Source organism: Scophthalmus maximus, chromosome 13 (genome assembly GCF_022379125.1).
Source record: "Scophthalmus maximus strain ysfricsl-2021 chromosome 13, ASM2237912v1, whole genome shotgun sequence".
NCBI lineage: Eukaryota > Metazoa > Chordata > Actinopteri > Pleuronectiformes > Scophthalmidae > Scophthalmus > Scophthalmus maximus.
This window is the reverse complement of record NC_061527.1, coordinates 21,995,210-22,022,042: the sequence shown is the minus strand read 5'-3', so window position 1 is coordinate 22,022,042 and position 26,833 is coordinate 21,995,210. Positions and strand designations below refer to the sequence as shown.

The window sequence follows — 26,833 nt, the reverse complement described above, 5'->3', positions numbered from 1 at the left end:
GAGTAAAGTGCTCTAATGTGAACAGTCTATAGTGCAATCGAACATTAAAATCCAAAACAGACCACCCACTGTCAGTGCCCGTTTAGATGACATTGCAGTTGATTTACATAATGATCCTGGTTCCATTAGCCTTGATCAATGCACAGCTTTTCAGGATGTCACCAAGCACGAATATTTGGAAAGGGGGATTTAATCCTTTCATTCAATATCTTCAACGTCTTCAATAGGGGTTAGGGTTAGTGCAAAGCAGTGATTCTGTTTTTTTCTTGAACACCCAGTGTCTTTATGTTCTACAATAGAGCGCGGCGAGCAAGCCGATTTAATAAACAGTAACCACAAAACATACTTACAGTTATTGCAGGGAAAAACAATAACACAATCCAGACTCAGGTAAAGGAACCAATGGTAAAAACTGAAAAACAGGAACAAAATAACAAACCGAACCACGGGGGGGGGGGGGACAGGAACAAAACAGGCTGGAAACAGGAAGAGCCTGAAACGAACTGACCAACACAAAGGGAAGCGCGGCGAGGTCCCAGGTAGAGAGACACAGGTGAGACACAGTAGGAACAGGTGTGGACAATCACCGGGGCAGGAGGAGACGCAAGAGAAGTGAAGACACCAAACACACAGGAGAACAGGAAGTGACTACACGCGAGGAAAGGAAAATTAAAAGTATAGCAGGAAATCACAAATTCAAGGATACAAACACTTGCAAATCACAAAAGGTAAATCAAGGCATGAACAGAAGGACCACAAACCAAACCCAGACAGTCTCTCAAAATGTGTATTCAAGTTCATAAAGAGCGTGGCAGTATGACAACAGTATGTAATATCAGTGATTGTGGCAAAGAAATTATGACTGCGGCTTGTTGAGATATGAGCCTACGGTTGGGGCATGGTTTAGGTCAGACATATAAAACACTTGGCTATGAACAGATCATAGCTACGGTCACTGGTTGGATGTAAACTCAAGTCTCGAGCATAGAAAGTCTGATACGCAACAGACCCACCCACCGCCCCTGACTTTCACACTTTTATTTTCCACCCTGTTACACGAGTTTCACTATCATCAAATGTGGAATTTAATTCCTGTAATGATCCACACATCAGAATACAACATGGTCCTATTCCGTTGTGTCCCAATGCCACAGTTCCGGAGAAGGAGCAATTCTTTTCACATGCACAAAGTGACCCCGGGGGCGGTCGGAAGCACGATGAAATGAATTGAAACTATCAACCCCCGACATCTGTTTCCAAAAAAAACAACATCATTAGAACTGCTTTCTGCACAAGAGTCGCCGCCTCCGAGATCTACTGACTGATGTCTCAAAAGATAACGCGAGCTTCCTTCCTCTCAAATCAGCTGTTAAAAAAAAAAGAATCATCACTATGATGAACTAACCGTTTATGTGAACAATTTTGAACAATTCACAAATCCATTTAAGACAAGGCTGTGATAGCATGCATTGTCGTGGTTGCCTGTTTCCGGGTGTGCATGCAACTGCTGTGAATAGTAATAGAAATGGACAACACTCTCCTAACAGTGCCATCTGTCATAGATCAGGTGGTAAACTAACAGTTCCTAACCATTTATTAGTCACCAGTGCTTGGTTGTGTGGCTAATGTATATCGTGCATCCAAACGTAACCCTTTTCCAATCTGTTTGTGAGTATGTGTTTATTCAGCTTCTAATCTTACTTCGTAAAAAAAAAAAAGCGAATTAAACATGTTGCACAAACTATGTGCATTATTTAGTAATTTATCTATTATTTATTGAATATTTAAATAGATAAATTGTCAGATTTACACATTTTGACACATTCGGAATAGTTTAAAATCTTCAGGCCTCTAAAAACAAATTAAACTGCAAATAACTGAACTGAACTCAGACTTACACAACCTGCGGGACGTGTGTGTGTGTGTGTGTGTGTGTGTGTGTGTGTGTGTGTGTGTGTGTGTGTGTGTGTGTATGTGTGTGTGTGTGTGTGTGTGTGTTCAGTATGGATATGCCGTGCTCTGTCCTGACAATACTGTACGCCCTGTTCTTCCAACCCCGTGATGAATGCACAACCTCCTCATTATTTTCGTCTATAAATAAATATAAGGCCATACTTAAATTGTAGAACAAAAAGCTCAACTAATACACATGCATTCAAAGTGGAAAAATCTATGTAATCTTCTTTGTAAAAGTTTCTTTTACACACTGCTCACTAAGAAGCCTCCAGCGCCCCCTGCTGGGTCATTTGTTGTGATCCTCTACATCTGTTTTTAAAAGACACCTCTGCCCTGTTTAAATAAAATTAACTAAAACATAATTAATTTCTCTTCTTCAAGAAGACAAGAACTATAGGGTTGTCCATTCATTTGTAGGGAACACCATGTTACTATGAATGTTGTGCTCTTTGTCTAGCTTTTTTCCCCCCAAATGTTCATAAATATAGCTTTGGCTCAATTTTTTCATTTGGACAAAGATATGGAGAAACTTGTTACTTTGAAGCTGACACCTTGACCTCACGCCCCACCCATGTATTTTTAAACCCCACTCCTGTGACATCAGCTGTGACATCACGGAATGTTGCTTTGGGAGTTTTCTAAATTAAACTCACTGCTGCCATCATCACTACCTGCACACAGATTTTAGACGTGCAAAAAAAGTTACATCATCAAAGGTCACCCTCCAGCCTGGGACACAACAAGAGCGCATCCCTTCGGTGATACTTCAGCCACTATTGGCAGGCATTATTTGGAATAGGAAAACAAAACAGAAGGGCAGACAGAAAGAAGAGATTTCTCAATTTATTTGTAGGATTATAATAATATTCATACAACACGTATATGCATTGCTTACATGTCAGCAAAAGATATGACAGCGTTTGGGATGGCATTCATTAAAATCAGAGGCAGGGCCCATAGGATAACATGCAGATGTATATCATGAAGATGCCTTTTGGCCAGTAACGGTGTTATGATGACAGTTAAATGTTGAGGTCAGCGTCACAGCATGTGACATGATGTGTGAAACCGGCCTCCCCTGAATTAGATGTGATTACATCTCAGCCATGGGGGGGGGGGGGGGAGCACACATGCAGCTTTCAGATGACTCACCGCAGGAAACAGACAACAGACAATTGATCCCACATAGGGAGACGGAAAGTTTCTGAACACCACTAGACATACTCTTTTTTTCTTTTTTTTTGCATTACAAAGAAAAAGAAATGCATCTGCGTCTTTCCATGTGTATGGCTTTTCATATCTGCCCGTGATGCACCGTTTTACTGTTCACATCTCAGGGTTGATTTATCTTCATGCCCCCGGCAGGGAATTACAAAACAGTTAAACAGTTATTCCAGTGCTTTTCTTCTTCTTCTGTTGATTTACCGTAGCTGAGCGGTAGCTCCAAATACAGCCAGTATTTATAATTCTTGAATAAGAGTACTTTTGGATAAAAAACATGACACCATTACAACAACTAAGAAGTTGATGAATCCGCAGACTGAGATTGTAAAAGACAAATTACGTGCTAGTCATCGCATTGGTTTAGTGAATACAAATTGGACTCCTGATGGAAAAATATAAGTGGATATGAAAGATATTTTCTTTCATAAATGGATGAACACAGAGCAACCACGAAGAAAAAAACATGTATGAGAGAGCATGGGCTGCGAGCGAAACACTACAACAACAACAACAACAACAACAACAACAACAACAACAACAACAACAACAACAAACTGCAATCTTCAGAGAAAAACAAAGACAATTCACAGGACTAAGGAATTCTGCGTGTATGATTTATGACAGTGTCCCGAAGCAGCGGTGACTTATGATCGTCCTCAGGTTGTTTCCACACGACACAGAGACCAGGGCTGTGAAATTCAAAGCATGTCAATGCAAAGCCCTCGCAATGCGAGAGTATTGAGACAACGGGGAGAAGAATAAGAAACAAAAAGCAAAGGGAAGAGGAAGGTGCTATTTCTCAATCATTCGTCACACGCGGCTTCTGAAATCCCACAGTCAGTACCTCAGTGCAGTCTTGTGTGACGCCAAATGGTGCAGAGGAAGAGGTCCAACGCCGCGGCCCGGTGTCTCTTTCTTTGACCACGTAGCCAGTGCGGCCCCGACGGATCTTGAACAACGACCTCGTGTGTGTGTGTTTTTTTTCCGGATCGAGGAGCGGTTCACCTGAGCCCCGCCGCCAGCTTCTCCATCGCCGCCTTGCGCTCCTCCGCCTTCTGCTGGGAGCGGCGCAGGACGTTCCTCAGCTCGTGCAGGTGGTCCAGTGTGCCCACCAGCTCCCCTTTCACCGTCTTCATCTGACTCTCCAGCATCTGCGTGTGGTGGAGGGAGTTCCTCCTGTAGCGTCTGCTGGAGCGCACTTTCTCCTCCAGATCCTCCACTGCAGAAAACGGACAAACCACCCCCCCAAAAAAGAAGAAGTCACAAACAGCCTTCTAACATAGTTTGCAAGGTATGGGAGCATTCAAACCTCCGCCTCATTTCTACAGACCCATGTTCTCCTGGTAGGCCATGCTCTCTGCGCCGGGCTCTGTCTTCTTGTCCAGCATGTCCTTGGTCTGCTGCAGCATCTTCTCCATCTTGACGAGCTCAGCCGCCTTGGTGTCGCTGTCTCGACGGATCTTCAGCAGCTCCTGCTCCCTCTGGGTCAGCTCACCGTTATACTTACTCATTATCGAGTGTTTCAAAATTCTAAGCGGCCCAACCTGCGAAAACCGGGACCTCGGAGAGACCTTAAAAGCGCCAACAGCGTTAGTGGGGCCGAGACGCAAGACGAGGCATCTAAAAAAGATGACTTCAGCATCCGACAATGTCCCACTTGTTTTGCGTCCTCTGATAGGCGTCGATCAGTTCTCGCTGCTTCGGCTACCGCATGAAACGCTGGTGTGTTCGCCCGTGCTCTGCGCTGCGCCTTTTTATAGGCCATGACCCCGGCACATGTCTCCGAGTCATCTGGAAACAGCCAACCCTCAGTAAACAACAGTACAACTTTGCGAGTCATAAGACTTGGCTTCACAATGCCTTTAAGCAAAACGGATCATTTTTACGCTTATGTGCGGTGGTGACAAAGATCTCTGAGGGAACACAAGTCAGCCGGCCTGCCCCCCTTCGGATGAAACATTTGTCTGTATTCACACTTGGGGAAGTATTTTAAAACTGTTAGGAAACATGATCCGACTAATATGAAACCCATTCGGGGGTTCGATTCCTTGTCAGGCCGTGGGTGAATCCAGTGGGGGTCCTTAACGCTACCTGCCAACCTCTGATATGACTCGAAGTCCAAATGAATGTAATGTACCATTGTGCAAAACATCATTCTGCAACGTCAGACAGGGTTTAGCTTTGGTTCCATTCTAATTTGTCAAATAGAATTGAATTGAATCGAGATAATCAGATTTGAAGATCAGTGCTGCTCACTTCAGAGTTCCCTCAGCGCAAAGATGCACACACCTCCGATGTCAAGCAGATATACTCGGTAGCTACCGCTACAACTCATTAGACATAAACGTAGGCCGATCTCTGATAAATCTAGTTCGATAAGCAATTCACGTTGAAGGCCACGCTCTAGGTTTTGCGTACCACATGTGACCCGTCCCCTGCAGAAGGGCCGCTCACTTCCTGGGCCCTCTGTGGCGTCACATCTTGTTCCTGCTGTGTGACTTTGCACCTTCTCTGTCTCCACTTCCTCCCCACAGGCGGACCACATGCAGCAGCACAGGCTAAAATCTATTTTATTTTGGAAAATTTAAAATCCTCATAAAACAGAGGTCAGTATGAGCAACATATTCCAAGAGTATCTCTATATTTTCATTGTGTGTTGTGTGCAGCTGTAACACCGGGATTTCCCAGTTTGGGATCAATAAAGTACCTCTTTACACAAGCACACATGCCCGTGCACGCACACATGCGCACACGCAAGCACAGGCACGCACAAAAGCACATGCACACGCACACATGCACACACTAGTTGAGTCTCTGTTTCTGTTCCCGTGTGGCTCAGTTATGAAACAATGACATACAGGCTATTTTGTCAACAAGATTTATCAATTATAAAGTGTATATATATATATATATACATACATATATATATATATATATATATATATATATACATACATACATATATATTTATAAACAAGGAACCAATGTCATTTAATAAAAAGAGAAAATGATGTTGATTCAATGATAGCAGATCTATTTCAGGGGAGAAACACCTCTGGCTTCAGGGTGATGAGGAGCGACCCATATAATGGCTGCTGTGTCCGAATGTCAATGCATCTAGTATATTTATCTACAATGAAGTCATTGTTCTCCAGAAATCTCCGCACATGCACATGGTAAGGGTACGAGGTGCTGCATTACACCCAAATCTCCCATTTGGGTCTTCAATGGGATTCAGATCATGGCATATGATGCACGCCATTTTCATACTTATGAAACCGTTCATCGATCCACTATGACCCCATCATTGTTGGCTTTGCTCTCAAAATGGGAACAGTTTTCAATCTGTTGCCGAAAATAGCCCGTGACAATTGCTTTATTTCCATCTGTTTGGGTAGTTTTTGCATTTTAACACACGCACACACACACACACACACACACACACTAACATGGCAGTAAGCTACTGTACCATTCAAGGTCAGTGTCTTGCCCAAGACTTGCCGTAAAAAGTTATTTCTGCTCATATTCCGTATGCGGTTGCTTCATTGCCTGAATGCAGTTGGGACAGTGAAATCCTGTTCTTTCACATTCTATGAATGAGACGGGGGAGACCCCCTTCCATATGACATGATGGTGACCTGCAAAGATGTTAAACTCACACATACATACGCCTGAATGATTTTCCAATTGATCCACCATCCACTGGTCTCTATAAAGCCTCAGTTTCCCCTGAGTAATTAGCGTACAGTTAGTAATTCAGTATTCTGTAAAATTATGATTTTTTTTCACGATTTTCAAGTACTGTGTTCTCTCAGAATATATCATACACAACATATGACAAGACAAATTGTGGGCGGTGGGGCTCGGGAGGTAGAGAGGGTCTTCAACGAATCAGAAAGTCAACGGTTCGATCTCCTGCTCCAAGTGTCCTTGGGCAGTGTGTGTGTGCGTGTGTGTGTGTGTGTGTGTGTGTGTGTGTGTGTGTGTGTGTGCGCGCGTGCGTGTGTTTGTGTGTGTGTGTGTGTGTGTGTGTGCGCGAGTGCGTGTGTTTGTGTGTGTGTGTGTGTGTGTGTGTGTGTGTGTGTGTGTGTGACTTCTGCTGTGAAGCTCTTTGGTTGGTTGATTAGACTAAAACAGTGCATTTACCATTTTACAAATGTATTTATGGAGGAACATGTCCGAAAATATGCAGTTCTCATCTTAAATTTTAAGAATGGTAGACTATGTTTACTTAAAAGTGGAGCCTGTCTCAATCTGTAAAAAATAATCGCTGATCCAGCTTGACAGTGTTTCATCTCTCACAACCTTCTAACTCCTGAAAGTTTTCAGAGTGACCTCACTTTGTGGTTGTCTTTTGAATTCTGAGCGACTCCAGCAAGCCTGGATACACAAGTATCCGTAAAACTGCAATTCAGGACTGTCACCATGAGGGGGAGTCCAACAGCAGTTATTTCTGCCGGTGTTTTTTCTCTCTTTCAACCAAGCAGGTTTAATAAAACATTTTTCTGTCCATGGTGAATGTTTTTCGGACCCACTTTAAAGCGAGTGGTCGTCCTCAAGCATCAACGGTCACAAATATCTGATGATGGTCATTCCACCACATTTACAAAAAGCTGGGAATATTAAAAAATGATCTCCGTTGGGCTGCTCGACAGACACTTCCTCCCATTTGTTGCCCAGGCCACTTATTGGGTTTTGATAGATGCTAATGGAACAATGCCGTAATGAGCAAGTGTGGGCTGTGAGAGTGGATTATTGGTATTGAATGAATGGCTAAATTTAATTTAGCCATGGGAATTTAAAAAAAAATCAATGGAGATGTCTTCCAGTGTCAACTCGTCTCAAAGGTCTTATTTGTGGAGCAGACCTTAATCATATTAGACATTGGGCATAATTAGCGATATTTGTCTTAATAAGACAACCAAAGATGACTACTTCTGATTGGCGGCCCGTCTATCTCAATATTCCTCTGCAATATTATCTGTGCTCCTCGGTGGTGCTGTTGCACTCATCTCTGCAGTCTGCATCAACAATGTCGTTGTTTGTTTGTTCTAATATGGAAAAGAATTCTGCTCTCTCCAAGTTCCTCACGGTAGACAGTTTTTTATTGCAGGGAAATATATATCTTAACTGCATCCGGACACTGTCCTCTACTCTTCTATCATTCTCCTTCAAATTCCCAGTCGTCAAAGCCAGCTTTTTCCAGACATGAGGACAGCTTTGTTTCTGTCTTTTCTCTCTGTGGAGAACATAAAGCGACGCAGCCATGATCACAGCTCTGTTGTGCTGCGTGGAGAAAATTGTGCCCTTCAATTTGTCACATCTGACTGTACAAATATCTCTGTTTTGTTTTCCTCACACTTGGCAGGCAGCACGGCCTGTTTTGATGGACGATGATAATGCACATGCTGCGCATGCTAATGTGTTGCATAACTGCCATTATCTTTTGTTGGTGCATTTCCCCTAACACACACATCGTTCTCCTTTTTCGTCTCACATCCCTCAGAGTCAAAGTGCCTTTTTTGCAAAGGGTAAAAATTTTTTTTTTTAACTCTAACAAACACCATTTCATCTTAAACTAGACAAAGCACTTGTTTGATGTTCACGCTATTTATGTTGCATGTCATCGTGCCAATGAATAATGGAATGAAATGTTGTATGTCGTATGAGAAGATACAGAGAGGGACCCATTACCTGTGCCTCCTGATGTTTGAAAAATGTCATATTCATTCATAAATATGAATATAAATTTCATATAAATATGAATCCAAAAAAAGCATGCTCAATGTGATGGAAAAGGCAGTAGCGTATGAAATTAAAGATAAAGGCAATGTCACAAGAAAGGACACTCATGACTAATTTTAACGTTTTACCACAAACATTCACGGGCTAGATTAGCCTTCGAACAATCCTCCGGTTCAGTCAAGGTATCTTCAGTTAACGTTAGCTAGTTAACCATTAGCTAAGAGAATATAACGACAGCTAGATTCCACTCAGTACTGTGTCACTTTGAATATTAAAGTGCGAATTAACATTGCTACGCCTGTAGAATGTGTTGATGGTTGCCCCGGCAACCACCCGGGTCGGCAAGAGATGACGTACGTCTAGGGGATTGTGGGTGAAAGACGCACGGCACCGTCACGAAGGCTAATGCTAATGCTAATAAAGTTTGCCTCAGGGCTACACGAGACCCTCGAGCATCTGTGAATCATTGCGCCGGCATCTGCATGGTGTCAGAAACGAGCCTGACTATAGAAGATGGCCCGAGGACTGGGCTATCGGCGGCAAGCAAGACAATCGAGGCAGACACCTCTTCGCGACCTCGCTGGCCCCGATGCATTACCACATCTACAACGCTACTTTTTAGGATTAAAAACCCAAAGAAGCATAACGGTCTGACATTGGTATAATGTAAGCAATGCAGCGACAACTAATGAAGTTGATAATAGGGTGTGTTAGATGTACAGAAGGTGTTCGAACGATCAAGCATGGGAGGGGGGGCAAATACAATTCTGCTCAGGGCCACATAGAGGCTAGGGCCGGCTCTGAGTCAATGTACAGTAAGGTTTAGAGGTCTACAGTAAGATCAAAAAACATCTGCCTGCTTTTTTTTTAGCCTTGCATGTAGCAGGCTACAGACGGTTACTAAGGATACCCCATGCTCCTCCTGTAATTGGTCAAGAGGCGATCAGAGCCAATATGAGGCTGACTTCGCTGCAGTCGGCGGCGCATCGACGCGCGCACATCAGCGGCGCAGCCGACGGCATCGCTCGTGTCTCACGTCTGAGCAAATCTCTCGGGGGCTTTAGACCGACAGGCGTTGCCTGACACCGTATGAAGAAGTGTGTGTGTGTGTGTGTGTGTGTGTGTGTGTGTGTGCATGTGTCGAATCCACTCCTCCTGCAGCTGCCGTGAGATGCCGTGAGATGTTTCGCCATGGCGAGAGCTCCGTTTCCGTGGGGTTTCGTCAGAAAGCCTCTGTACATCCAGGTAAGCTTCTGGGCGGGGGGGGGGGGGGGGGGTCCAACCTACACCCACGTTTACCTTTATTCGGTTCATCTAGCCTGCGCTCATCACACCCCGGCGACGACGCGCGCGAAAGGAAACTTTAAACCCACGGGCTTCCGTTTTTTAAAATTATAATTTCACCTTCATATTGCATATGTATTGGTGGTAAATTGTATCTGTAGGTTTCACGGACTGAATCATAAAGTCACTTGATGCTCGACGGGGAATGGGCCGGCCCCCTGATCCCCGTTGCTGTAGCAACCGCTTCCACGACGCATCCCGCTGGTACAGCGCCACTGTAACGACGAGGCTATTTCTGAGGCTGCGAAAGTTCAGCATCTGCCTCGAACATCGGTCGGATGCAGGTTTAACGTGCGAGGCGACCGCAGAGCAGAGGTACAAGTCGTGGGCCGCTTATACCGTAGTTCAAAATTAGTATGAAATCATTACCCTGCACGTGTATGGATGTGATGCTGCCGCACTGGTCACCCGAGACTGGGAAGCTGTTGAGGAAAAAGGATGTAACAGTAGAACGTGGGTGAAATAAAGTGATTCCCCCACAGTTGCATTCTTCATAATTAAATTTGGACTGTGGGTGGGGAAGCCCCTCGAGGGCCACCTGGTGGTCTCAGTAACCCAAATTTAGGATCCACACACTAAGAGAGACTTTTTTGGGGGGGGGGGGGGGGGGGGGGGGCAGTATTGCAAACGGTTGATATGGAGTAAATGGAAAGTGTGCCATTCAGTGAGAGGGAGAAAGAGAAAGATGGGGGTCGGGGACGGTTGATGTCTTTGGTCCAAACTCTGGTGGAGGCGAATGAACCAAGGACAGGGACACTGAGTCTAAGTGGAAGAATGAACCAACCAGATGTTTTAACCTCCATTAGGTATGCCTGATATGAATATCCCATACAAAATGCCCTATGTGAGCACAAGATTATACATCGCTACACATATGTATATATAAACAGTAAGGAATTGGAAAATAAAGATGGGTGGGAAGTGAGGGGACACACCTAGACGGAAGTGAGGGGAGACACCTAGACGGACTCTCCCCCCCCCCGCACGTGGGAAACAAAAACTGTCAAGTGAAGTGAGGAGAGTAGCAGAGGAGACTGCCGCTCTCGAGAGACGGCCACCAGCTTCATTCAGTTTTTCTAGGCCACCTCAGCCTTCCAGTGACAACTTCAGAAGTGTCATTCACTGATCCTTGGAGAGAAGCTGTTACCGCCGGAATGCAGAGACTGGCGAGTACTGTGAGCTGGAAATGTGCTTCCTATGCCGGTTTCTGTGTTGTTTCATTATTTTTTTGGTCTTTATATTTTACAAGCGAGCACAGATATTTTGATCAAATGTGTGTGTGTGGACCCTGTGTCCGTGATGTTCGACAGATTTACAGCATTGTTTCGAGCAGCACGGCTGCGGACAATGTCGTGTTCAAGTGTTAATGTCGCAGCATTGAGTCAGCGTGTAAACAAAGTTGTGCTTAGTATGCATGCGTGTGGGTGGAGGTGGTGGATGTGGTGGTGTGTATGTGTGTGTGTGTGTGTGTGTGTGTGGGGGGGGGGGGTGGAGGTCGCTTACTGTCTGGACTGTAGTGAGTCACATCTTTGTGGACTTTGTGCAGACAGTGTGGCATCCTTTTTTTTCTCCTTTTACTTCAGAGAGTCTGTGACAAGTGGAGAGCCAGGCGGGACTGCTGCTTCCCATCAACATTTTACCTGGATCTTTTTTTTAGGTTCATAACGTTATAACAGTGTTTGTGTTTTGGACATTTGTAAAAGATATCAGGCGACCTCTGAATATCTCCTGTTTCTCACTGGTCCCGCCCTCTCTGTCGTTTCTTCCTGTTTCCATGTGTTCCTCAGCTCTGCACGGCAGCCCATTAACCGGCGACCTCTGAGGGATATAGCTTCATAATCATACATAATGGATGAATGGTGTGCCAGCTGAAAAAAACAAGTGTCAGAGCAGTAATGTGCTGTTCTTCATCTGCTTCAATCATCTGTAGCTGTACACTCTTATAACAATACACTACATATCACTTCACAGAACTTTGGGGCTTTATTATGGTTTGGAAAACAGAGATATGGCTGTAGAGGAAGTTGGACCAGATGAAGAGACGCGCTTCTTTCCATCCACCTCACCATATGGCCACAGTTCCCAGTCAGTCTCTAATTAATAGCTGTCACTGAAGCCACAATCAATATCACCTCATTAGCCATGTTTGTGTATTTGCTCTCCCCCTCACAGAGGGTCAATACGTAATGCCAGAGATAGAAACGCATCGGACAGAGTGGAAACGAAAAAGCCACAATCTTATCGACCAGGAGAAGGCCAATCATAAATTCCGTCTCCCCGCGGAGTGTTATTTCCATAATGCTTTTTGCTGTTGATGCATTTCACCTACGGAGAAATCGATTCTTCGAGGTGCACAGAGCACTTACTTGTGCGGTCGGCTGCTGTTAACTTTGCTGTGGGTCTGTATGGTCAGATTTGTAAGTAAACCAATCACTAGATAAAGCAGCGGAAAATCTTGAGATGAAGTGAAGTGTAGTGGGCAAGTCGCAATTAACAATGAGCGGAAAACCAGAACAATGATTTAAGAAACACAGAGGTCAGAGTTTTTCACTCTGCCTTAGACTTTCTTATTAGCCACAATTAAATGACTGTGATTTTTTTTTGTATTATCTGTACTGTTTTGTAATTTTCTGGAAACGATCTAAATACATTTTCTCTGAACGCTGTTTCAAAGCCTTCTCTGATCTGCCACGAAGCATAAAAGTGTTCACATTTAAAGCTGCACTAATAAATAGCGTTGATATCAACGGAGGATCGAATGTGAAATGTGAAAGATGAGGCTCGTGCCGTGACAAACCACGGAGAATTACCACCATGCATGTAAGTATGCCTCTGACTTGCATTCTGATTGATAAATGAATGGCATCTGATCACGGCATTTCCACAATACTGACAAACATATCACGTCCACCATATGGGAGAGAAATAGGATTAGTGGGCCACGCGGACGCTCTCTGAAAGCCCGATTTCTGCATTATCGGTGCAGAAAATGGCAAATCCATATAGAGACAGATACAAATGACAAATGTAATCTCCTTTTTCGACACTCGGAAATAACCTTGCATCTTTGCAGAGTGGCCGTTTCACAGGAAGAGCACAAAAGTGTTACAGAAAGGGGGGCGGGAAAGAACGGGGGAGAAAGAGATAAAGACACTTAAGCAAATAAAGAAAATTGGAACTGAAAGGGGCAGAGAGGGTGGAAGCGGGGGGGGGGGGGGGGGGGGGGGTCCATCAATGTCAAGCACTGAGTGCAAGAATCATTAATAGCCTGGAAAGTAGGGCTGCTAAAAAGTATATTACTTTTCACTAATGTTCTCCAATTGGAGGAATGCCATTATGCCTCTGAGTAGACTGTATTTATTGGCAGGGGAATTAGAAGGAAAATTCAAAAGACCAGGTAATGAGTCCGGAGTCTGCCCCACTGTTGCCATGCTCGGACACAAACAGCGTTTTCTGTTACTTACGGAGCAACTTTTTAGGAGCAATTGAATTAATGATGCGGTCTGTGATACAACTTCGGTTTGAAACTAATTTGTATTCAACTTACACTCACTGTTTCCTTATAATGATGGGCTAAATGAAACATGAGGCAAAAGCTTGCTGTATTGACTTTTATCATATTGTATCCTCTTAATTAAAAAATGAAAACAAAAGAAACTTTTTGTCAGGTAACCAGTGGCGCTGTCAGGGGCCAGACCACAAACATGTTCCATTTCACTTATATTGATCCAAAGATGTTCTCCACGGCAATAAGTAAGAGATAAAAAGGGCGTTCCACTTTGATAAACGGTCTATATCTACAGCTCCTGCAGCTGCACAACAACAGATGAATGTGTGTATTTTCTGATGTAGCATGGTCCAATACTTTGGCTTTTTCAGCTTGGTCAAAGCTGCACTAATTTATATCATTGTGAAGAGTCGACGTGTAAAATCAGTAGGGCTGCAACTTGCAATTATTATTATTATTATCAGTTAATCTGCAGCTTTTTTTCTCAACTAAAAAGTTTGTCTGTAAAATGCCAGAGAAATAGAGTTTGGAGGCATTGTTTCATAGTAAATAAGTTTTAGCTGCTTACGGTTAACCCTAACCCCGAACCATAACCATTCCACTTTGATGCCGAACCCTCATGGGGTGAGTCATCGTGATAGATTCTTACTCATAAACCATGAAATGGCCACTTATTTTCCTCATGATCAGCTAATCGATTTAAATGACCCAATTGTTGCAGCTCGAATGACCATTAGTGCAGGGATATAAGCGTGATAGTTTGCAAGATGAGACAGCAGCTTTTTATGCAATTACCCTCGGATATATGCTTCTAAGAATATTCCTGTTCATGAAAAAGTCAACGTTTAGCTAAAATCAATAAAGTTTTACTGGGAAGTCTCACAATGTGTGCTCTTGAAGGAACTGATGAAATGGTCTAGGGGCAACAAACATGACTCTCATCCTCTCATAAATCTCTTTTTACTGTGCAATGTAGGTCGTCTGAGAAAAATATACTGAACGCTGCATTTCAAGTGGAAAATGTTATATCTGAAGAAAAATGCACTTGGAGTGCTCGCTTCTCGCAAAGCTGAAGCTAGACTTTGTCATATTGTACAGCTCTGCAAAATAAAATAACTGAGCTACAACTAAACTCAAAAGAAAAATGAAGAGCTGTGAACAGTGAGCTATAAGGTGACATATTATGCTCATATTCAGGTTCATACTTTTAATTTGGGTTACCACTTACATGCCCTAATGTTCAGAAAAGGGATCGTGTTGTCATACTGCCCATTCCTGCAGCAATTCTTTTCACTCTATCTGAAACGCCTGGATTTCTTTAAGCCCCGCCCCCTCCTGATAAACCCCAGTGTGCTCTGATTAGCCAGCTGGGCCCAGTCTGTTGTGATTGGTCAGCTGATTTCAAAACGTGTAGGAAATTGTCATGCCCCTTCACCAGAGAAGTGGAGATTCTTAGATTGCAGGCGGGGCTACCCCCCAAAAGAGTCCCACTGTGACATCACAGTGGGAGAGAAATCTGAACCAGTGGTTCAGAGCCAGGCTGTAGGGTTTAGCCAGACCACAAACAAACGACAGGGTGGTCTTTTTCTCACAGTTTGTGGGATGGCAGGCTCCGCAGATTCACACATGTATGTGCCCAATTACTGAAAAAGTGTTTTTTAGCATAATATGTCACCTTTAAGTCTGAACAAGTAAATGAAGGAGAATAGAGACTTTGGAAAAAGTCTAAATGTGCTGGGATTTCCTACTGCGAGTAAATGCGCAGTCATATTCGTTAAGAATCCACGGTCTGCAGTTTGCAGTTTATTCATGTAAGGTCAACAAGAAAAGGCAGAATCCCATCTCAAGGACCATGATTCATCTAGGTCATTGCATAGGAGGAGGCTGAATAAGACTTGGGTTTTTTAAAAGTTTCTTCCGTGGAGGCAGAACTGCAGCTGAACTGCTGTGACTAATGGACGACTGGCGCTCTGGGCTGTTGTGGCGGCACAAAGTTGCCTGTGCGTTGGCGTGAGTCTGTGTCTTTGTGCATCTCTGTAAATGGGTCTATTTTTCGTCTGTGTGCTTACGTGTGTGTGTGTGTGTGTGTGTGTGTGTGTGTGTGTGTGTGTGTGTGTGTGTATATGGGTTTGCATGGGCGTGTGCAGGGTAGTCAGCTGATATTGCGGTAGTGATGGAAACCACTTCGCTACAGCTGGTTCAGGCCGGGATAAGGGTGAGAAACGTAACTCGGGTTCATGAGTTTATAGCTCAAAGGCCATAGTTCCCATTGCCTACAATTGTACGTTGTGTGAGCGAGAAGATATCACTGACAGCAGTGATATAAAGTGGGTTTTTAATTACAGTATCAGCACTCAATAAGGACTTGTTGTATACTATAACTATAATAGTGGATACAAGGAATCCTATTTCATTCAAAGCAGCGCTGTAAACCATCCATCCATCCGCTAACCACTTCTTGGGGGAGACGTGGAGCCAGTCCCAGCTGCCTCAGATCCCCCTGGTCATTTCAGTGCACTGAAGCATCCACGCCGAACATTTCAAATAACCTGAGCACAAATCCAAAAATAAGAATGAGCTGAAAGTACTCGAGCATGTCACGGTTCACCTGCGCCAAAGGTTTCGAATGTCACCTCGAGAGCTGATATTTGTTCGAACAGTGTTTCCAAATCTCCCAAACGTTTCCCCACAGGCCAGATTCTCCTACCTACGCATGAGGTACCTGTTCTTCTCCTGGCTGACGGTGTTCGTGGGCAGCTGGATAGTGTACGTGAAGTACTCGTCCTACACGGAGCTGTGTCGTGGGCACGACTGCAAGAATTCAATAGTGAGTCTTTTCCGTTTCCCCGGAAGGATCCGTCGATTCAGATCTTATCCCGATATGCAAGCTGCATGTTTCGCAGCGTGTTCAATCATTATTTCTCCCACCGTGTGTTTCAGTGTGACAAATACAAAAAAGGAGTCATCGACGGCTCGGCCTGCAGCAGCCTGTGCGAGAAAGATACGCTTTATCTGGGAAAGTGTTTCACTTCCAAGCCCAACAGCCAGGTCAGTCTTTTTTTTTTATTTAAATAAATCAAACAGTCCTCTCCACCTCTCCAGTCAGTTTAATAATCGATCTGCACCCCTGGCCTGCCTTGTTTATTTCAGGTTTACTCGGGGAGCTGGGGAGACCTGGAGGGAGTCATTAAATGCCAGATGGAGGAGGCTCCTCACTATGATTTGGGAAACGAGATAGAGCCCAGGAAGGCGGCCGTGGCCTTCGACAAGCCCGCGAAGGGCACCTCGGTGGAAATGTTCAGGGAGATGATCCTCAACCACCTAAAGGTTAGGGAAGTCTCCATTTCAGCAACAGAGGTGTGGATTAAAAACCTCGGGATTGTCCCGTGACCTATTCAATTTTCTTTTCACAGGCTAAAGTGGGGGATCAGTCCAACCTCGCGGACCTGGCAGGCCAAGTGCTGTCCGTTGCAGACGCCAACAAGGACGGCCACATCACACTGCCCGAGGCCCGCTCCACGTGGGCTCTGCTGCAGCTCAACGAGTTCCTGTTGGCGCTGGTCCTACGAGACAGGGAGCACACGCCCAAGCTGCTGGGCTTCTGCGGAGACCTGTACGTGGTGGAGAAGGTGCCACACTCTCCACTTTATGGCATCAGCCTACCCTGGATCATGGAGGTGTGGATTCCCGCGGGTCTGCGGCGCAGCATGGACCAGTGGTTCACCCCGTCGTGGCCCCACAAGGCCAAGATCTCCATCGGCCTGCTGGAGCTGGTCGAGGACGTTTTCCACGGCACATTCGGCAGCTTCCTCATGTGCGACGTGAGCGCCACGAGCTTCGGCTACAACGACCGCCACGACCTGAAGGTGATGGACGCGCGGCACATCGTTCCTGAGGCGACCTTCCAGGAGGGCATCAGGCAACAGCACTGCAACGTGGACGAGGACTGCCTCTACGGCGCCGACTGCCTCACCTCCTGCGACCTCACCAAGCACCGCTGCACGCCCGAGGTGACCAGGCCGAACTTGGCCAAAGCCTGCGAGGCCCTCAAGGACTACGTTCTGAGGGGAGCGCCGTCCGATGTGCGCGAGGAGCTCGAGAAGCAGCTGTACGCCTGCATCGCGCTGAAAGGCTCGGCGGAGCAGATGGAAATCGAACACTCGCTGATTCTGAACAATCTCAAGACTTTGCTATGGAAGAAAATCTCTCACACAAAAGACTCCTAACAGACTGGAGTGTACTGCACAGACACAAAGACAGAATCCTGTCCCGTCGAGTTTTTAAAATAGAAATAATCATTCACTGTGGTAAAAAACAGGATTCCTCTCATCCTAACACCTATAACTGAAGTATTTTATCTTCAAGGATTTATTCCTGCAGCTGTTATGGAAAGCCACTTTAATATTACATTATGTATTAAGAACACATTTTTAATGTACTTAAGCAAAAATTACAGTAGTTTTTTGGAAACCACCACTGATAAATAAATTTGACCAAGAATCATGTGCATAGAGTCAGTGCTTGCTTAGGCTTTTTCAGTCCATCAATCTGGGTAGTTCCAACTTTTCCCATGAACAAGACAAGGCACTGTTTATTAGTCTTTTCATTGCATGACTCAAGCATACAAGTACTTCTATGACTAACCAATCAGCTTGTAAGCCACAGAACCACTGATTATTCAAGTTACATCAAAATACCCTGAGGATCATGAAGGCCCTGCCACTGTAGAGAGATGATACAAAGTGCAACGTGACAAAGTAAACAAGAGATCTGACTTTTTCAACAGATTTATTAGGAATTTTTTCGCAATAGGAACTATGCTGACCGAAGCCTCAGTCCTCTTCCTCCTGTTCCTGAGCCCGGAGGAAGCTGGCCTTCTTCTGGGCGACGCGGTCTTTCCTCTGGGCCAGAGACAGCTTGGCACGGTTCCACCTGGGTCACAGAAAACGTGCACAATTAACCTTGGCTGTTTTGTAATAACCATCATCCGAGTTGCAGCATAAGACAAGTTCAAAAAGACGTGGATATTATTTTACATTTTGCGTTTTCCAGGTTTGTCCACAGGCCTAAATGATTACTTCCCACGCCATGTGAACATATTACAAATGCTACAACACTACAGGGCTACAATTTCATGTGCAGCGCTCAGCTGTCACTAGCTTTCTCTCTGTCTCACTTCGTTTCAAACACATTGACCCAAAAACACCCATAACATTTTTAACATCCTTTCACCAATCCTCATCATCCTCGTCAGCGACTGCTGCTGTAAGGAGCAGACACTTAGACTTTATAACTGCAGCGTTAATACAGAAGTGTTGTTAGCTATCATTGAAGAAAATAAGGTTATATTTAATGAATGTGGGCGCTACCAGTGAGACAAAAATGTATCAAATATATTTTTGTTTTTATGAAACTGACGGTGGGGCCAGTTGGCAAATTATGCAATCTGTATGTGCTTAAACACTACGATTTTGACAACTCCGACAACCCTACAGTGTGTCGTTAAAAATTCACCAAGAAACATCTTTTTCCAAAGTTGGAAATGCAAAAATGACAACGACACGGCCGCTGTGCTGAACCAATGTTGTCTGTTAAAAAAAATAAAATCATGTGATCAACTCGTCATCGCAAAGAGCTTTTGAACACTCTTGAGTTGGAAAGTTGGATGACTTTGCTAGTTTATTAGCTGGCAAACGCAAGGCATGAATTCAATTATTCATTACTTGAAAAGAGGGTGTGACAGAGAGAACAGTGATGAGACTTCAGTAGAGACTTTAAAACCCCATCCTGCTGTGGACAACACCTTTTCATTCTCATACCACTGACTCTGATCTAAATTTTAGTCGTTTACAATTAAGATTTACTTGGTCTTAAAGCAGAAATAATTTAAAACTTGTGGGTTTTTAAATTCAGATGAAATGACAAATTTTGTAGCGTTCTTCTCATATCCATTTATTAATAAAACTATTTGATAAGTTTTCATTGCTCTACTAAAATCTTTTAGGCACCACTCACTTTTTTCACCTATTAGCACGTGTCAAGCCCATTATAATTCATAACAAACTAAAGTTTAAACAAATGTATTCAGAACTAACTTGAAGACAGTATGTAAACACAAGATGTAACCACTGTAATATCTCACCTCTTCTTCTTGACTTCTTTGGGAGGCTTCTTTTCATGGACAGGATTCTCACGAATGGTAGCATGAGCCTTTTTGTACATTTCCTCAATCTGAAAGATGGACAACCAAACAGTCAATCTCTCATCTCAGTACAATTCATTCCAAACTCCGCTGTCATAAAAAGCATTAGATACTAGTGTTTGGGCAAACTCTGCATTTTATAATATTAACAACGAGGCTTAGATTACTACGATTGGTTAACTAATTTGATAAACAAAAGGTTAAGGGCCATGTTGCGCATATGAGGTAATTGTGATCACAAATGCCATCACGTCTTCACAGATCTGACGAGATCAACAAGAACACATTCTGCTGCCTACTGACAGTTTGGTATAATGTAATACAGGGTGGAAAGGTCATTTCATAACGCATTAAGAGGACTTGCCGAATCGGGGGTGACTCCATTCTTGATGAAGCGGGAGAACTGCTTCTTGTACGCATCCTCGTCCTCCTCCATCAGGTAGCTCATGTACTCTGACACGTTGATGCCCATGATGTGCTTGCGATGGACTTCAGCATTGAACTCTTTGCTCTCTGCATCATATCCAGGGAAGCGCTTGGTGCTGGAAGAAAAAACAACAACAATCAAATAAATAGGTTACGAGTTAAACTCATTCAGCGACATACAAGGTGTCAGCGCATTAAGTCTTAGGTAAAATGAAAAGCGCAGCATCACAGCATGTCAATTAATCTTTTAAGGCACCGATGTTTCACCATGAACACTTTTTTCCACATGAACACCTGCCATTCAAAATGATATGACAAATCTAAATCATTTTTTAAAGACAAAATAGCCTTCAGTTCACAAAAACTTTACATCAACGAAACAGTGTGAAGTGAACTGACCACAGTTCCGCCTCAGGCTGACTTGGTTTTATTTGAATATGCTCGTCTGCCATCTGACAGTAGAAGACATTCGACAGGATATAGGAACCGATGAATACAGGATTCGCATTCTATCCCATTACCTGACGGCAAATTTAACAAGTAGCCTATGAATCTTTCTTATTTGAAGATGCAAAAATACTGAAACATTCAAACGCCACTCGGCCCCAGTCATTCAACTCCCTCCCTCTGCCATCCCTCTCTTTTCAGATAGAAAAAGAGAGGGACATCAAAATCAATCATGTCCCATTACTAACAGCAAAGCCTCTTCACCCACGGTGGGCAGTGTCTGTATCGCAGCCTTTGGTCAACAATGCTCAAGAAGAGGATTGGCTGTAGGGGTGAGTAATAGAGTCAACAGATCATATGACAATCTTTTGGGATAGAATCACGACCCACGATCTGTTTCACGATTTTTCGAACATCTAGACTATCTGGTTCTTTGACTTGGACCAGCAGAAGTAGAGTGTACTTTTTACAAAGTGTTTCGACAGATCGGTCTTGTCACCGCCTTTACTTGGAAAACATTTGTTACACTTGTGGCACCGAGCGTTGTCTCGGGTGGGAATCTTTAGGCACTTCACAATTCGATGACGACTCAGAGGGCTACTAATGCGAGACAAAAACAAACCTACATTTAGCTGTAGCCTATACCGAAATCAAAACAGCTTTCATTAAAAAACTAAAACAATATAGAAGTTTGTACCAGCTCTCATTAAAAAAAGTGCTTTCTGTCAGATATGTGATAAAACAATTAACAACCAAAAAACCTGTGAACAATTAAATCATGACAATGCATGATCAATGTGCAAAATAGCAAAGGTGCTTAGCTGATGGATGCTGGACCGTGTAAGAGCAGGGGGAGTCAACGTGCTCCGGTGTAAATGTGCTCCACTGCGCAGTAACTATCCCCAGCAGTAGAAAAGACAAGACACTGCTGAAACAAGACAATGCTTCCATACGCTAGCTGTTCATGCAGTGGGTGCCGGTCAAACATTTCGGTCAGTTGCTCTTGTTTAGCCATGCTCACGTCACTTAGAACGTAAACACGATGCACATGATCTCTACGCCCGTGACGTTCAGCCACAAAGATCGTAGTGGACGTCAGAGGGGCGTACGTTGCGTGCCTCATTCGCCAAGTGTGGCATTCAAGTTTTAGAGTCATTACGCTTTACATTATGCGTTCTCTAGAGAACGGCAGGAATTTCACCACGATCTGTACGATTACTCATAAGATCATAAGCCAAATTAAAATTGATTACGGTGTAAGATCGCTAGATTGCCCACCCCTTGTTGTTACGTATACCCATTTAGACAGGATCGTCTTCTATGTGACCGGCGGTGCTGTTTGAGTCCAGTGCAAAGCTTCTGATCATCCCCAATTTCTACCAACTAATGTGATTTTTAGTCATTAGTCATATTCGGATATTTAATGAAAATCAGCATTTATGATAGCAAGAAAAGCTGGAAGACTAGCTGAAACCAATTGCAGGTCCAGTTCCTGTCAGAGTAGCCTCAGCAAATGACTGAAAATACATGCACATCCCCCTGACAGTGGATTGTCTGACTAGAAAGCAACTATTCCCAACTACCTTCACAGCAGCAGCCTACTTAACCGCAATTGTCTCCGACTACGTTTTTAATTTAAGTTTCTTAGAAAAAGGCAGCTTGTTAAAGCATTAAAACGCATTAGGAAAACATCCCATATAGAATTCAGTCATCATTCATTTATCATTTGCAACCCCTTCTCTACAGTGGCATTTTTTCCATGAGTCCATGAGATCAGTTCTGGCATGAAAACACATTCTCACAGCCTGCACTGCCCAGCGAAGCACCTTGAAGCCAAACGTGTTTGTGACCAGGAGGTGGGACAAGGGCCAGTACCTGTGTGGGATGGACAGGCCTCCATCCACGGCCCCCTTCAGAGCACCGAACACCTTGTTGCCTGTGGTGGTTCTCGCAAGACCGGCATCCAGGTAGCAGGTGAAAGCACCCGGCTGACCATCAACGCTCTCCACGTTGAACTCGTCGCCCGTCACCTCCACCTGGCCTTCGTACACCTTATCCAGACCAAACTTGTTCAGCAGCTGCGGACAGGGAAATGTACAAGTTTGGCATTTAGATCAGAAGATACTACTTTTATTCAGGCGTCCACATGTTTACCTATGCAAGTCACATTGTGTGATTTAGCGTGAACAATTATTTGGATTCCCAATTGTCTAATTTCAACTGAGAACTTATCTTCAAAAGGTGAAACAAATAAAAATCTTCGCACTCTAAAATCTAGGGTCAATAGCAGGCGGAATGTACAAGCGGATGTATACATACTCTGCGGGCAACCAGCAGACCAGTGCAGTAGGCTGCTGCGTAGTTTGTCAGGCCCACGGTGATCCCGTACTTTGGCAGCTCGTGTGAGTAGGCAGCACACACGATCATGTCACCCTCGATCTTGGCATAGGCGATCTGCAACACAATCAACCACAGTTAGGAATTGATCAAAACATTCATATCCCCAAATGTTGGGACATGGGCCGCACAAACACGGATGTCGGACAATCATTTTAACAAGACTACGCAGATTGTGGCTATGATTCAGATGGGACCATGTTTGTTTGTACAGAACCACAATCCATATAAACTTATTCCTGTGCATTCATATGTTGACAGACTCCCGATCAGATTTTCGGACAGGTAATCTCAGCGTGCGCTCACCTGGCAGACGATGTCCCTGTTTGAGAAACGGACGATCATCCGGTACTTGGGTGTGTTGTACTTGTTCTTATCCTGAATGACCAGGCGCTTGCGAGCGAAGAAGTCGGTCTTTCCCTCTGGAAGGAGCAAACAGTTGAGTTACTTCACATTTACTTGGGGCTATAACCCTGAGCACTGGGAGGAAGAGGAGTGTCAGTGGATGTCTCACCTCTCCTCCTCCTGAACTTGACCTGGTACCTCTTGAAGTAGGCCTTGTTCTTCACCACTTTAACAAAACCCTGCAAAAAAGAAAGGGACAAACGTCGACTCATCAACAGAGGGACCCCGGCGTGCAGCCTAACGAAGGCCAGCTCCACGTTGGATTCGCGGCTTCGCCGTGTTAAGGTGTCGGGCTGTCACTGTCAAATGAGTTAACGGTGGACGGGGCTAACGCCAGCTAGCTAGCTAAACCATTGGAAGTGACCGACGGGAGTTAGCGCCGCTGCTACGCCAGGGTGGACGGGAAGCAAGCCGGCCAATGGAAAGAGGTTTTAAAATGGAAACACCTGGGGAAGTGAACCTGGGGACTCGCTGGTTGCGCACCGGGGACAGAAAACAAGGCACAGGCGGTCTACAGACAACAGGAAGCAGTGAGTTTGTGAGCGCAGCCATTAGGGCCACGTTTAAGCTGACCGGGGTGAGCGTTAGCAGGACTGCATCTATCTTCATCTAAACACCAGCAACGTGTTTTCGAACGTCTGACCACACACAGCTCATGGTGTGCGTCTCGGGCACACATGTAGGCACATATTGGGGCGGATTACGAACCATTTTTGCAGTCTTTTCGTCTCCTTAATTAAGGAGCCCGGAGCCAAAGACTGGGGCCTGACTCCGCTGCACTGGAAAAAGGAAGAGCGCCGTGCGCATGCTCCGTTTGTAGTGCGTCACAGGATGAGCCGCGGCGGCGCCATGCTGCCGAGGATTCACCACTCTGCCCCCTGTCGAGCTGGAGCGGCCACTGCACCTCCCCAGAATCAAGAAATAGACTGAGCTCTCAGTGTATTTACACAGAAAAAGACTAAACAAAACAAGGACGAAAGAGCTAGACAATATGAACATAAACAATAACATCGATTATTATATACAGTTATAAACATAATATAGTAAAAAACATACAAAGAATATGTATATATATATATATATATATATATATATATATATATATATATATATATATATATATATATATATATATATATATATATATATATATATATATATATATATTTATATGTGTGTTTATGTATATGTATATATGTATATGTATAAAAATGAGAGCAATGTGTTGAAGGAAGTGCAAAGATGCTGAAATAAATATGGATGATAACAGATAACTATGTATACATAATGACTTTGAAAGTTTCAAATCATTTTTTTTCCTCGCTATCTTCTTCTTCGTGTTTTTAAAAAAACGTTTCTATACTCTTCCATATACAAATAACTTGTGAGTTTGACTGTCTGTGTGCTGTGTGTGTGTTTGTGTGTGTGTGTGTGTGTGTGTGTGTGTCTGTGTGTGTGTGTGTGTGTGTGTGTGTCTGTAGACGGGGTTCAATTCCAGGTCATCCCAGTGTGGGCCGCAAGGTCCTTCATGCTACCTACCTCCATTATTGTCATCATAAAAGTTGCTTTGGACAAAAAGAGTCAGCAAAATGAATGTAATATGACATAATATAATATAACAATATATGCTGGGTCACTGTCACACTCTCATAGGTTACTTGGGCACTGAGAATTCACTTGAAGTATTGTTAATGTAAGCAGCTTCACCTATTAACACCTAACACATTCCTATTATGGAATGTCACAAATGTCTGCCAGAATCACGTGTCCTTTTTTAAAAAAATTGTCAGATCAGGAAAAAACGCTGATGGAATTATTACCATAATATGGAACTGGTGAAGTTTTCTTTTTTTCGAGATCAAGGCCACCACAATAAGTGTGGCATTCAAGTTAAGTTTGTGTGTGTGTGTGTGTGTGTGTGTGTGTGTGTGTGTGTGTGTGTGTGTGTGTGTGTGTGTGTGTGTGTTTGTGTGTGTGTGTGTGTGTGTGTGTGTGTGTGCTTGCGTGTTTGTGCGTGCGTGTGTGATGTATTTGTTGTGACAGCGTATCAGATTCAGAGTCTCCATGGCGTCGCCAGGTCAAGGTTACGACGTCAGCTGCTTTTCAGCTCCCTCTAAGAACGGAGGAGTGTCTGAAAACCAACAAAAGATATTCATAGCTGCTCCCATGTAAAACCGGAAGAGTAAGTTTATGAGGGTTTGGTATGTGAACGAAGGCAGTCACTTTCTCGGTCACATTATTTCATAATGGGTTCCTGCTGACGTTTCTCTCTTGGTGAAACTTAGCTGTGTACCTGTGGAGTTAGGCTCCCTCTGATCAGTTTGTTGTTCATTGACGCTATTATTATTTTTATTTTTTTACATGTGTACAGTATTTAGTTCATTTAGAAAGTTTGTTTTTTGAAGACGAAATACAAATCAAGGATATACATGTATTTTTCATATATTCAAGGCATTTCCTGTCTCACCGATAAAGAGAACACGCCTGAACTGAAGGAGCTGTAGGTATTCCTACAGGGTTTGAACCTCCAGTCTACTCCAACTGAAGTACTTTCTCCCCCTCTCAGCAATGAACTTCAGGTAAGACATTCTGAGGATCAGTCACTGATCCGATAAGCACCACACATTACAGGAAGCTTGGGAATTTATTCTTTGACTCAACAACTCATAATGCACTGGACCTCTTTCCTTATTGCCTGTTGAACAACAAAGCAACTGACCAGCGGGGTTCAGTATACCGACTTTTCTGATTCTGATTCTGAAACACAAAAGAAACACATTGTAACTTGTTACTTTATTGTTTGACCTGTTTATATCTCTGATCAAGATTCACAATGTGAGGTGATATGATATCTAATATACATAATGAAAGAACGTAGGGTGTCTGTGTGGACAATGTCTTATATGAACTACCCACTGTTTGGATAGTGCTGCCACATTTTGGAGTAGAATGATGGGATGAAAGGCCTGAGCCAATCAAGAATTCAAAATTAACATAAATATAACTATGAATAGGACTCAAATTTTACAGGAATTGGAATTATTTTCTGAACATGTTTCATATTTATCAGGGAAGTTTTTTATGAGGAAAAATATCAAATTTCTGATAATGTTATATCCACATTGATATTGGTGACAAAAGTACTCCCGGTCTGCCAAAGCACATCAGTGGACCACACA

General features: G+C 43.8%; 3 protein-coding genes across 3 annotated transcripts; 1 reads left to right on the top strand and 2 right to left on the bottom strand.

The window, feature by feature from the left end:
* Positions 1–2,822: 2,822 nt before the first annotated feature.
* si:ch73-389b16.1 lies at positions 2,823–4,895 on the bottom strand. The gene is made up of 2 exons (XM_035647731.2): positions 4,511–4,895; positions 2,823–4,399 (listed from the first exon to the last, which is right to left on the bottom strand). Exons 1-2 carry the CDS (start codon positions 4,689–4,691, stop codon positions 4,182–4,184), a joined length of 399 nt encoding a protein of 132 aa, XP_035503624.1. The 5' UTR covers positions 4,692–4,895; the 3' UTR covers positions 2,823–4,181.
* Positions 4,896–9,834: 4,939 nt separating this feature from the next.
* LOC118317682 (divergent protein kinase domain 1A-like) lies at positions 9,835–18,417 on the top strand. The gene is made up of 5 exons (XM_035646573.2): positions 9,835–10,170; positions 16,470–16,604; positions 16,718–16,825; positions 16,928–17,104; positions 17,191–18,417. Exons 1-5 carry the CDS (start codon positions 10,117–10,119, stop codon positions 18,001–18,003), a joined length of 1,287 nt encoding a protein of 428 aa, XP_035502466.2. The 5' UTR covers positions 9,835–10,116; the 3' UTR covers positions 18,004–18,417.
* Positions 18,418–18,548: 131 nt separating this feature from the next.
* On the bottom strand, positions 18,549–24,512 carry LOC118317684 (60S ribosomal protein L5). The gene is made up of 8 exons (XM_035646575.2): positions 24,363–24,512; positions 23,764–23,833; positions 23,556–23,671; positions 23,172–23,306; positions 22,728–22,930; positions 20,344–20,521; positions 19,920–20,008; positions 18,549–18,709 (listed from the first exon to the last, which is right to left on the bottom strand). Exons 1-8 carry the CDS (start codon positions 24,363–24,365, stop codon positions 18,610–18,612), a joined length of 894 nt encoding a protein of 297 aa, XP_035502468.1. The 5' UTR covers positions 24,366–24,512; the 3' UTR covers positions 18,549–18,609.
* Positions 24,513–26,833: the final 2,321 nt, after the last annotated feature.

Bases quoted from the DNA above. Each gene is read 5' to 3' on its own strand.
- LOC118317682 (XM_035646573.2), top strand. From the start codon at position 10,117: ATGGCGAGAGCTCCGTTTCCGTGGGGTTTCGTCAGAAAGCCTCTGTAC. The intron at 10,171-16,469 runs GTAAGCTTCTGG...GTTTCCCCACAG, and splicing joins GAAAGCCTCTGTACATCCAG to GCCAGATTCTCCTACCTACG. The intron at 17,105-17,190 runs GTTAGGGAAGTC...TTCTTTTCACAG, and splicing joins TGATCCTCAACCACCTAAAG to GCTAAAGTGGGGGATCAGTC.
- LOC118317684 (XM_035646575.2), bottom strand. The intron at 23,672-23,763 runs GTGAGACATCCA...TGCTCCTTCCAG, and splicing joins CAAGTTCAGGAGGAGGAGAG to AGGGAAAGACCGACTTCTTC. The intron at 18,710-19,919 runs GTGAGATATTAC...TCTGTGACCCAG, and splicing joins AAAGAAGTCAAGAAGAAGAG to GTGGAACCGTGCCAAGCTGT.
- si:ch73-389b16.1 (XM_035647731.2), bottom strand. From the start codon at position 4,691: ATGAGTAAGTATAACGGTGAGCTGACCCAGAGGGAGCAGGAGCTGCTG. The intron at 4,400-4,510 runs GTCTGTAGAAAT...CGTTTTCTGCAG, and splicing joins GGCCTACCAGGAGAACATGG to TGGAGGATCTGGAGGAGAAA.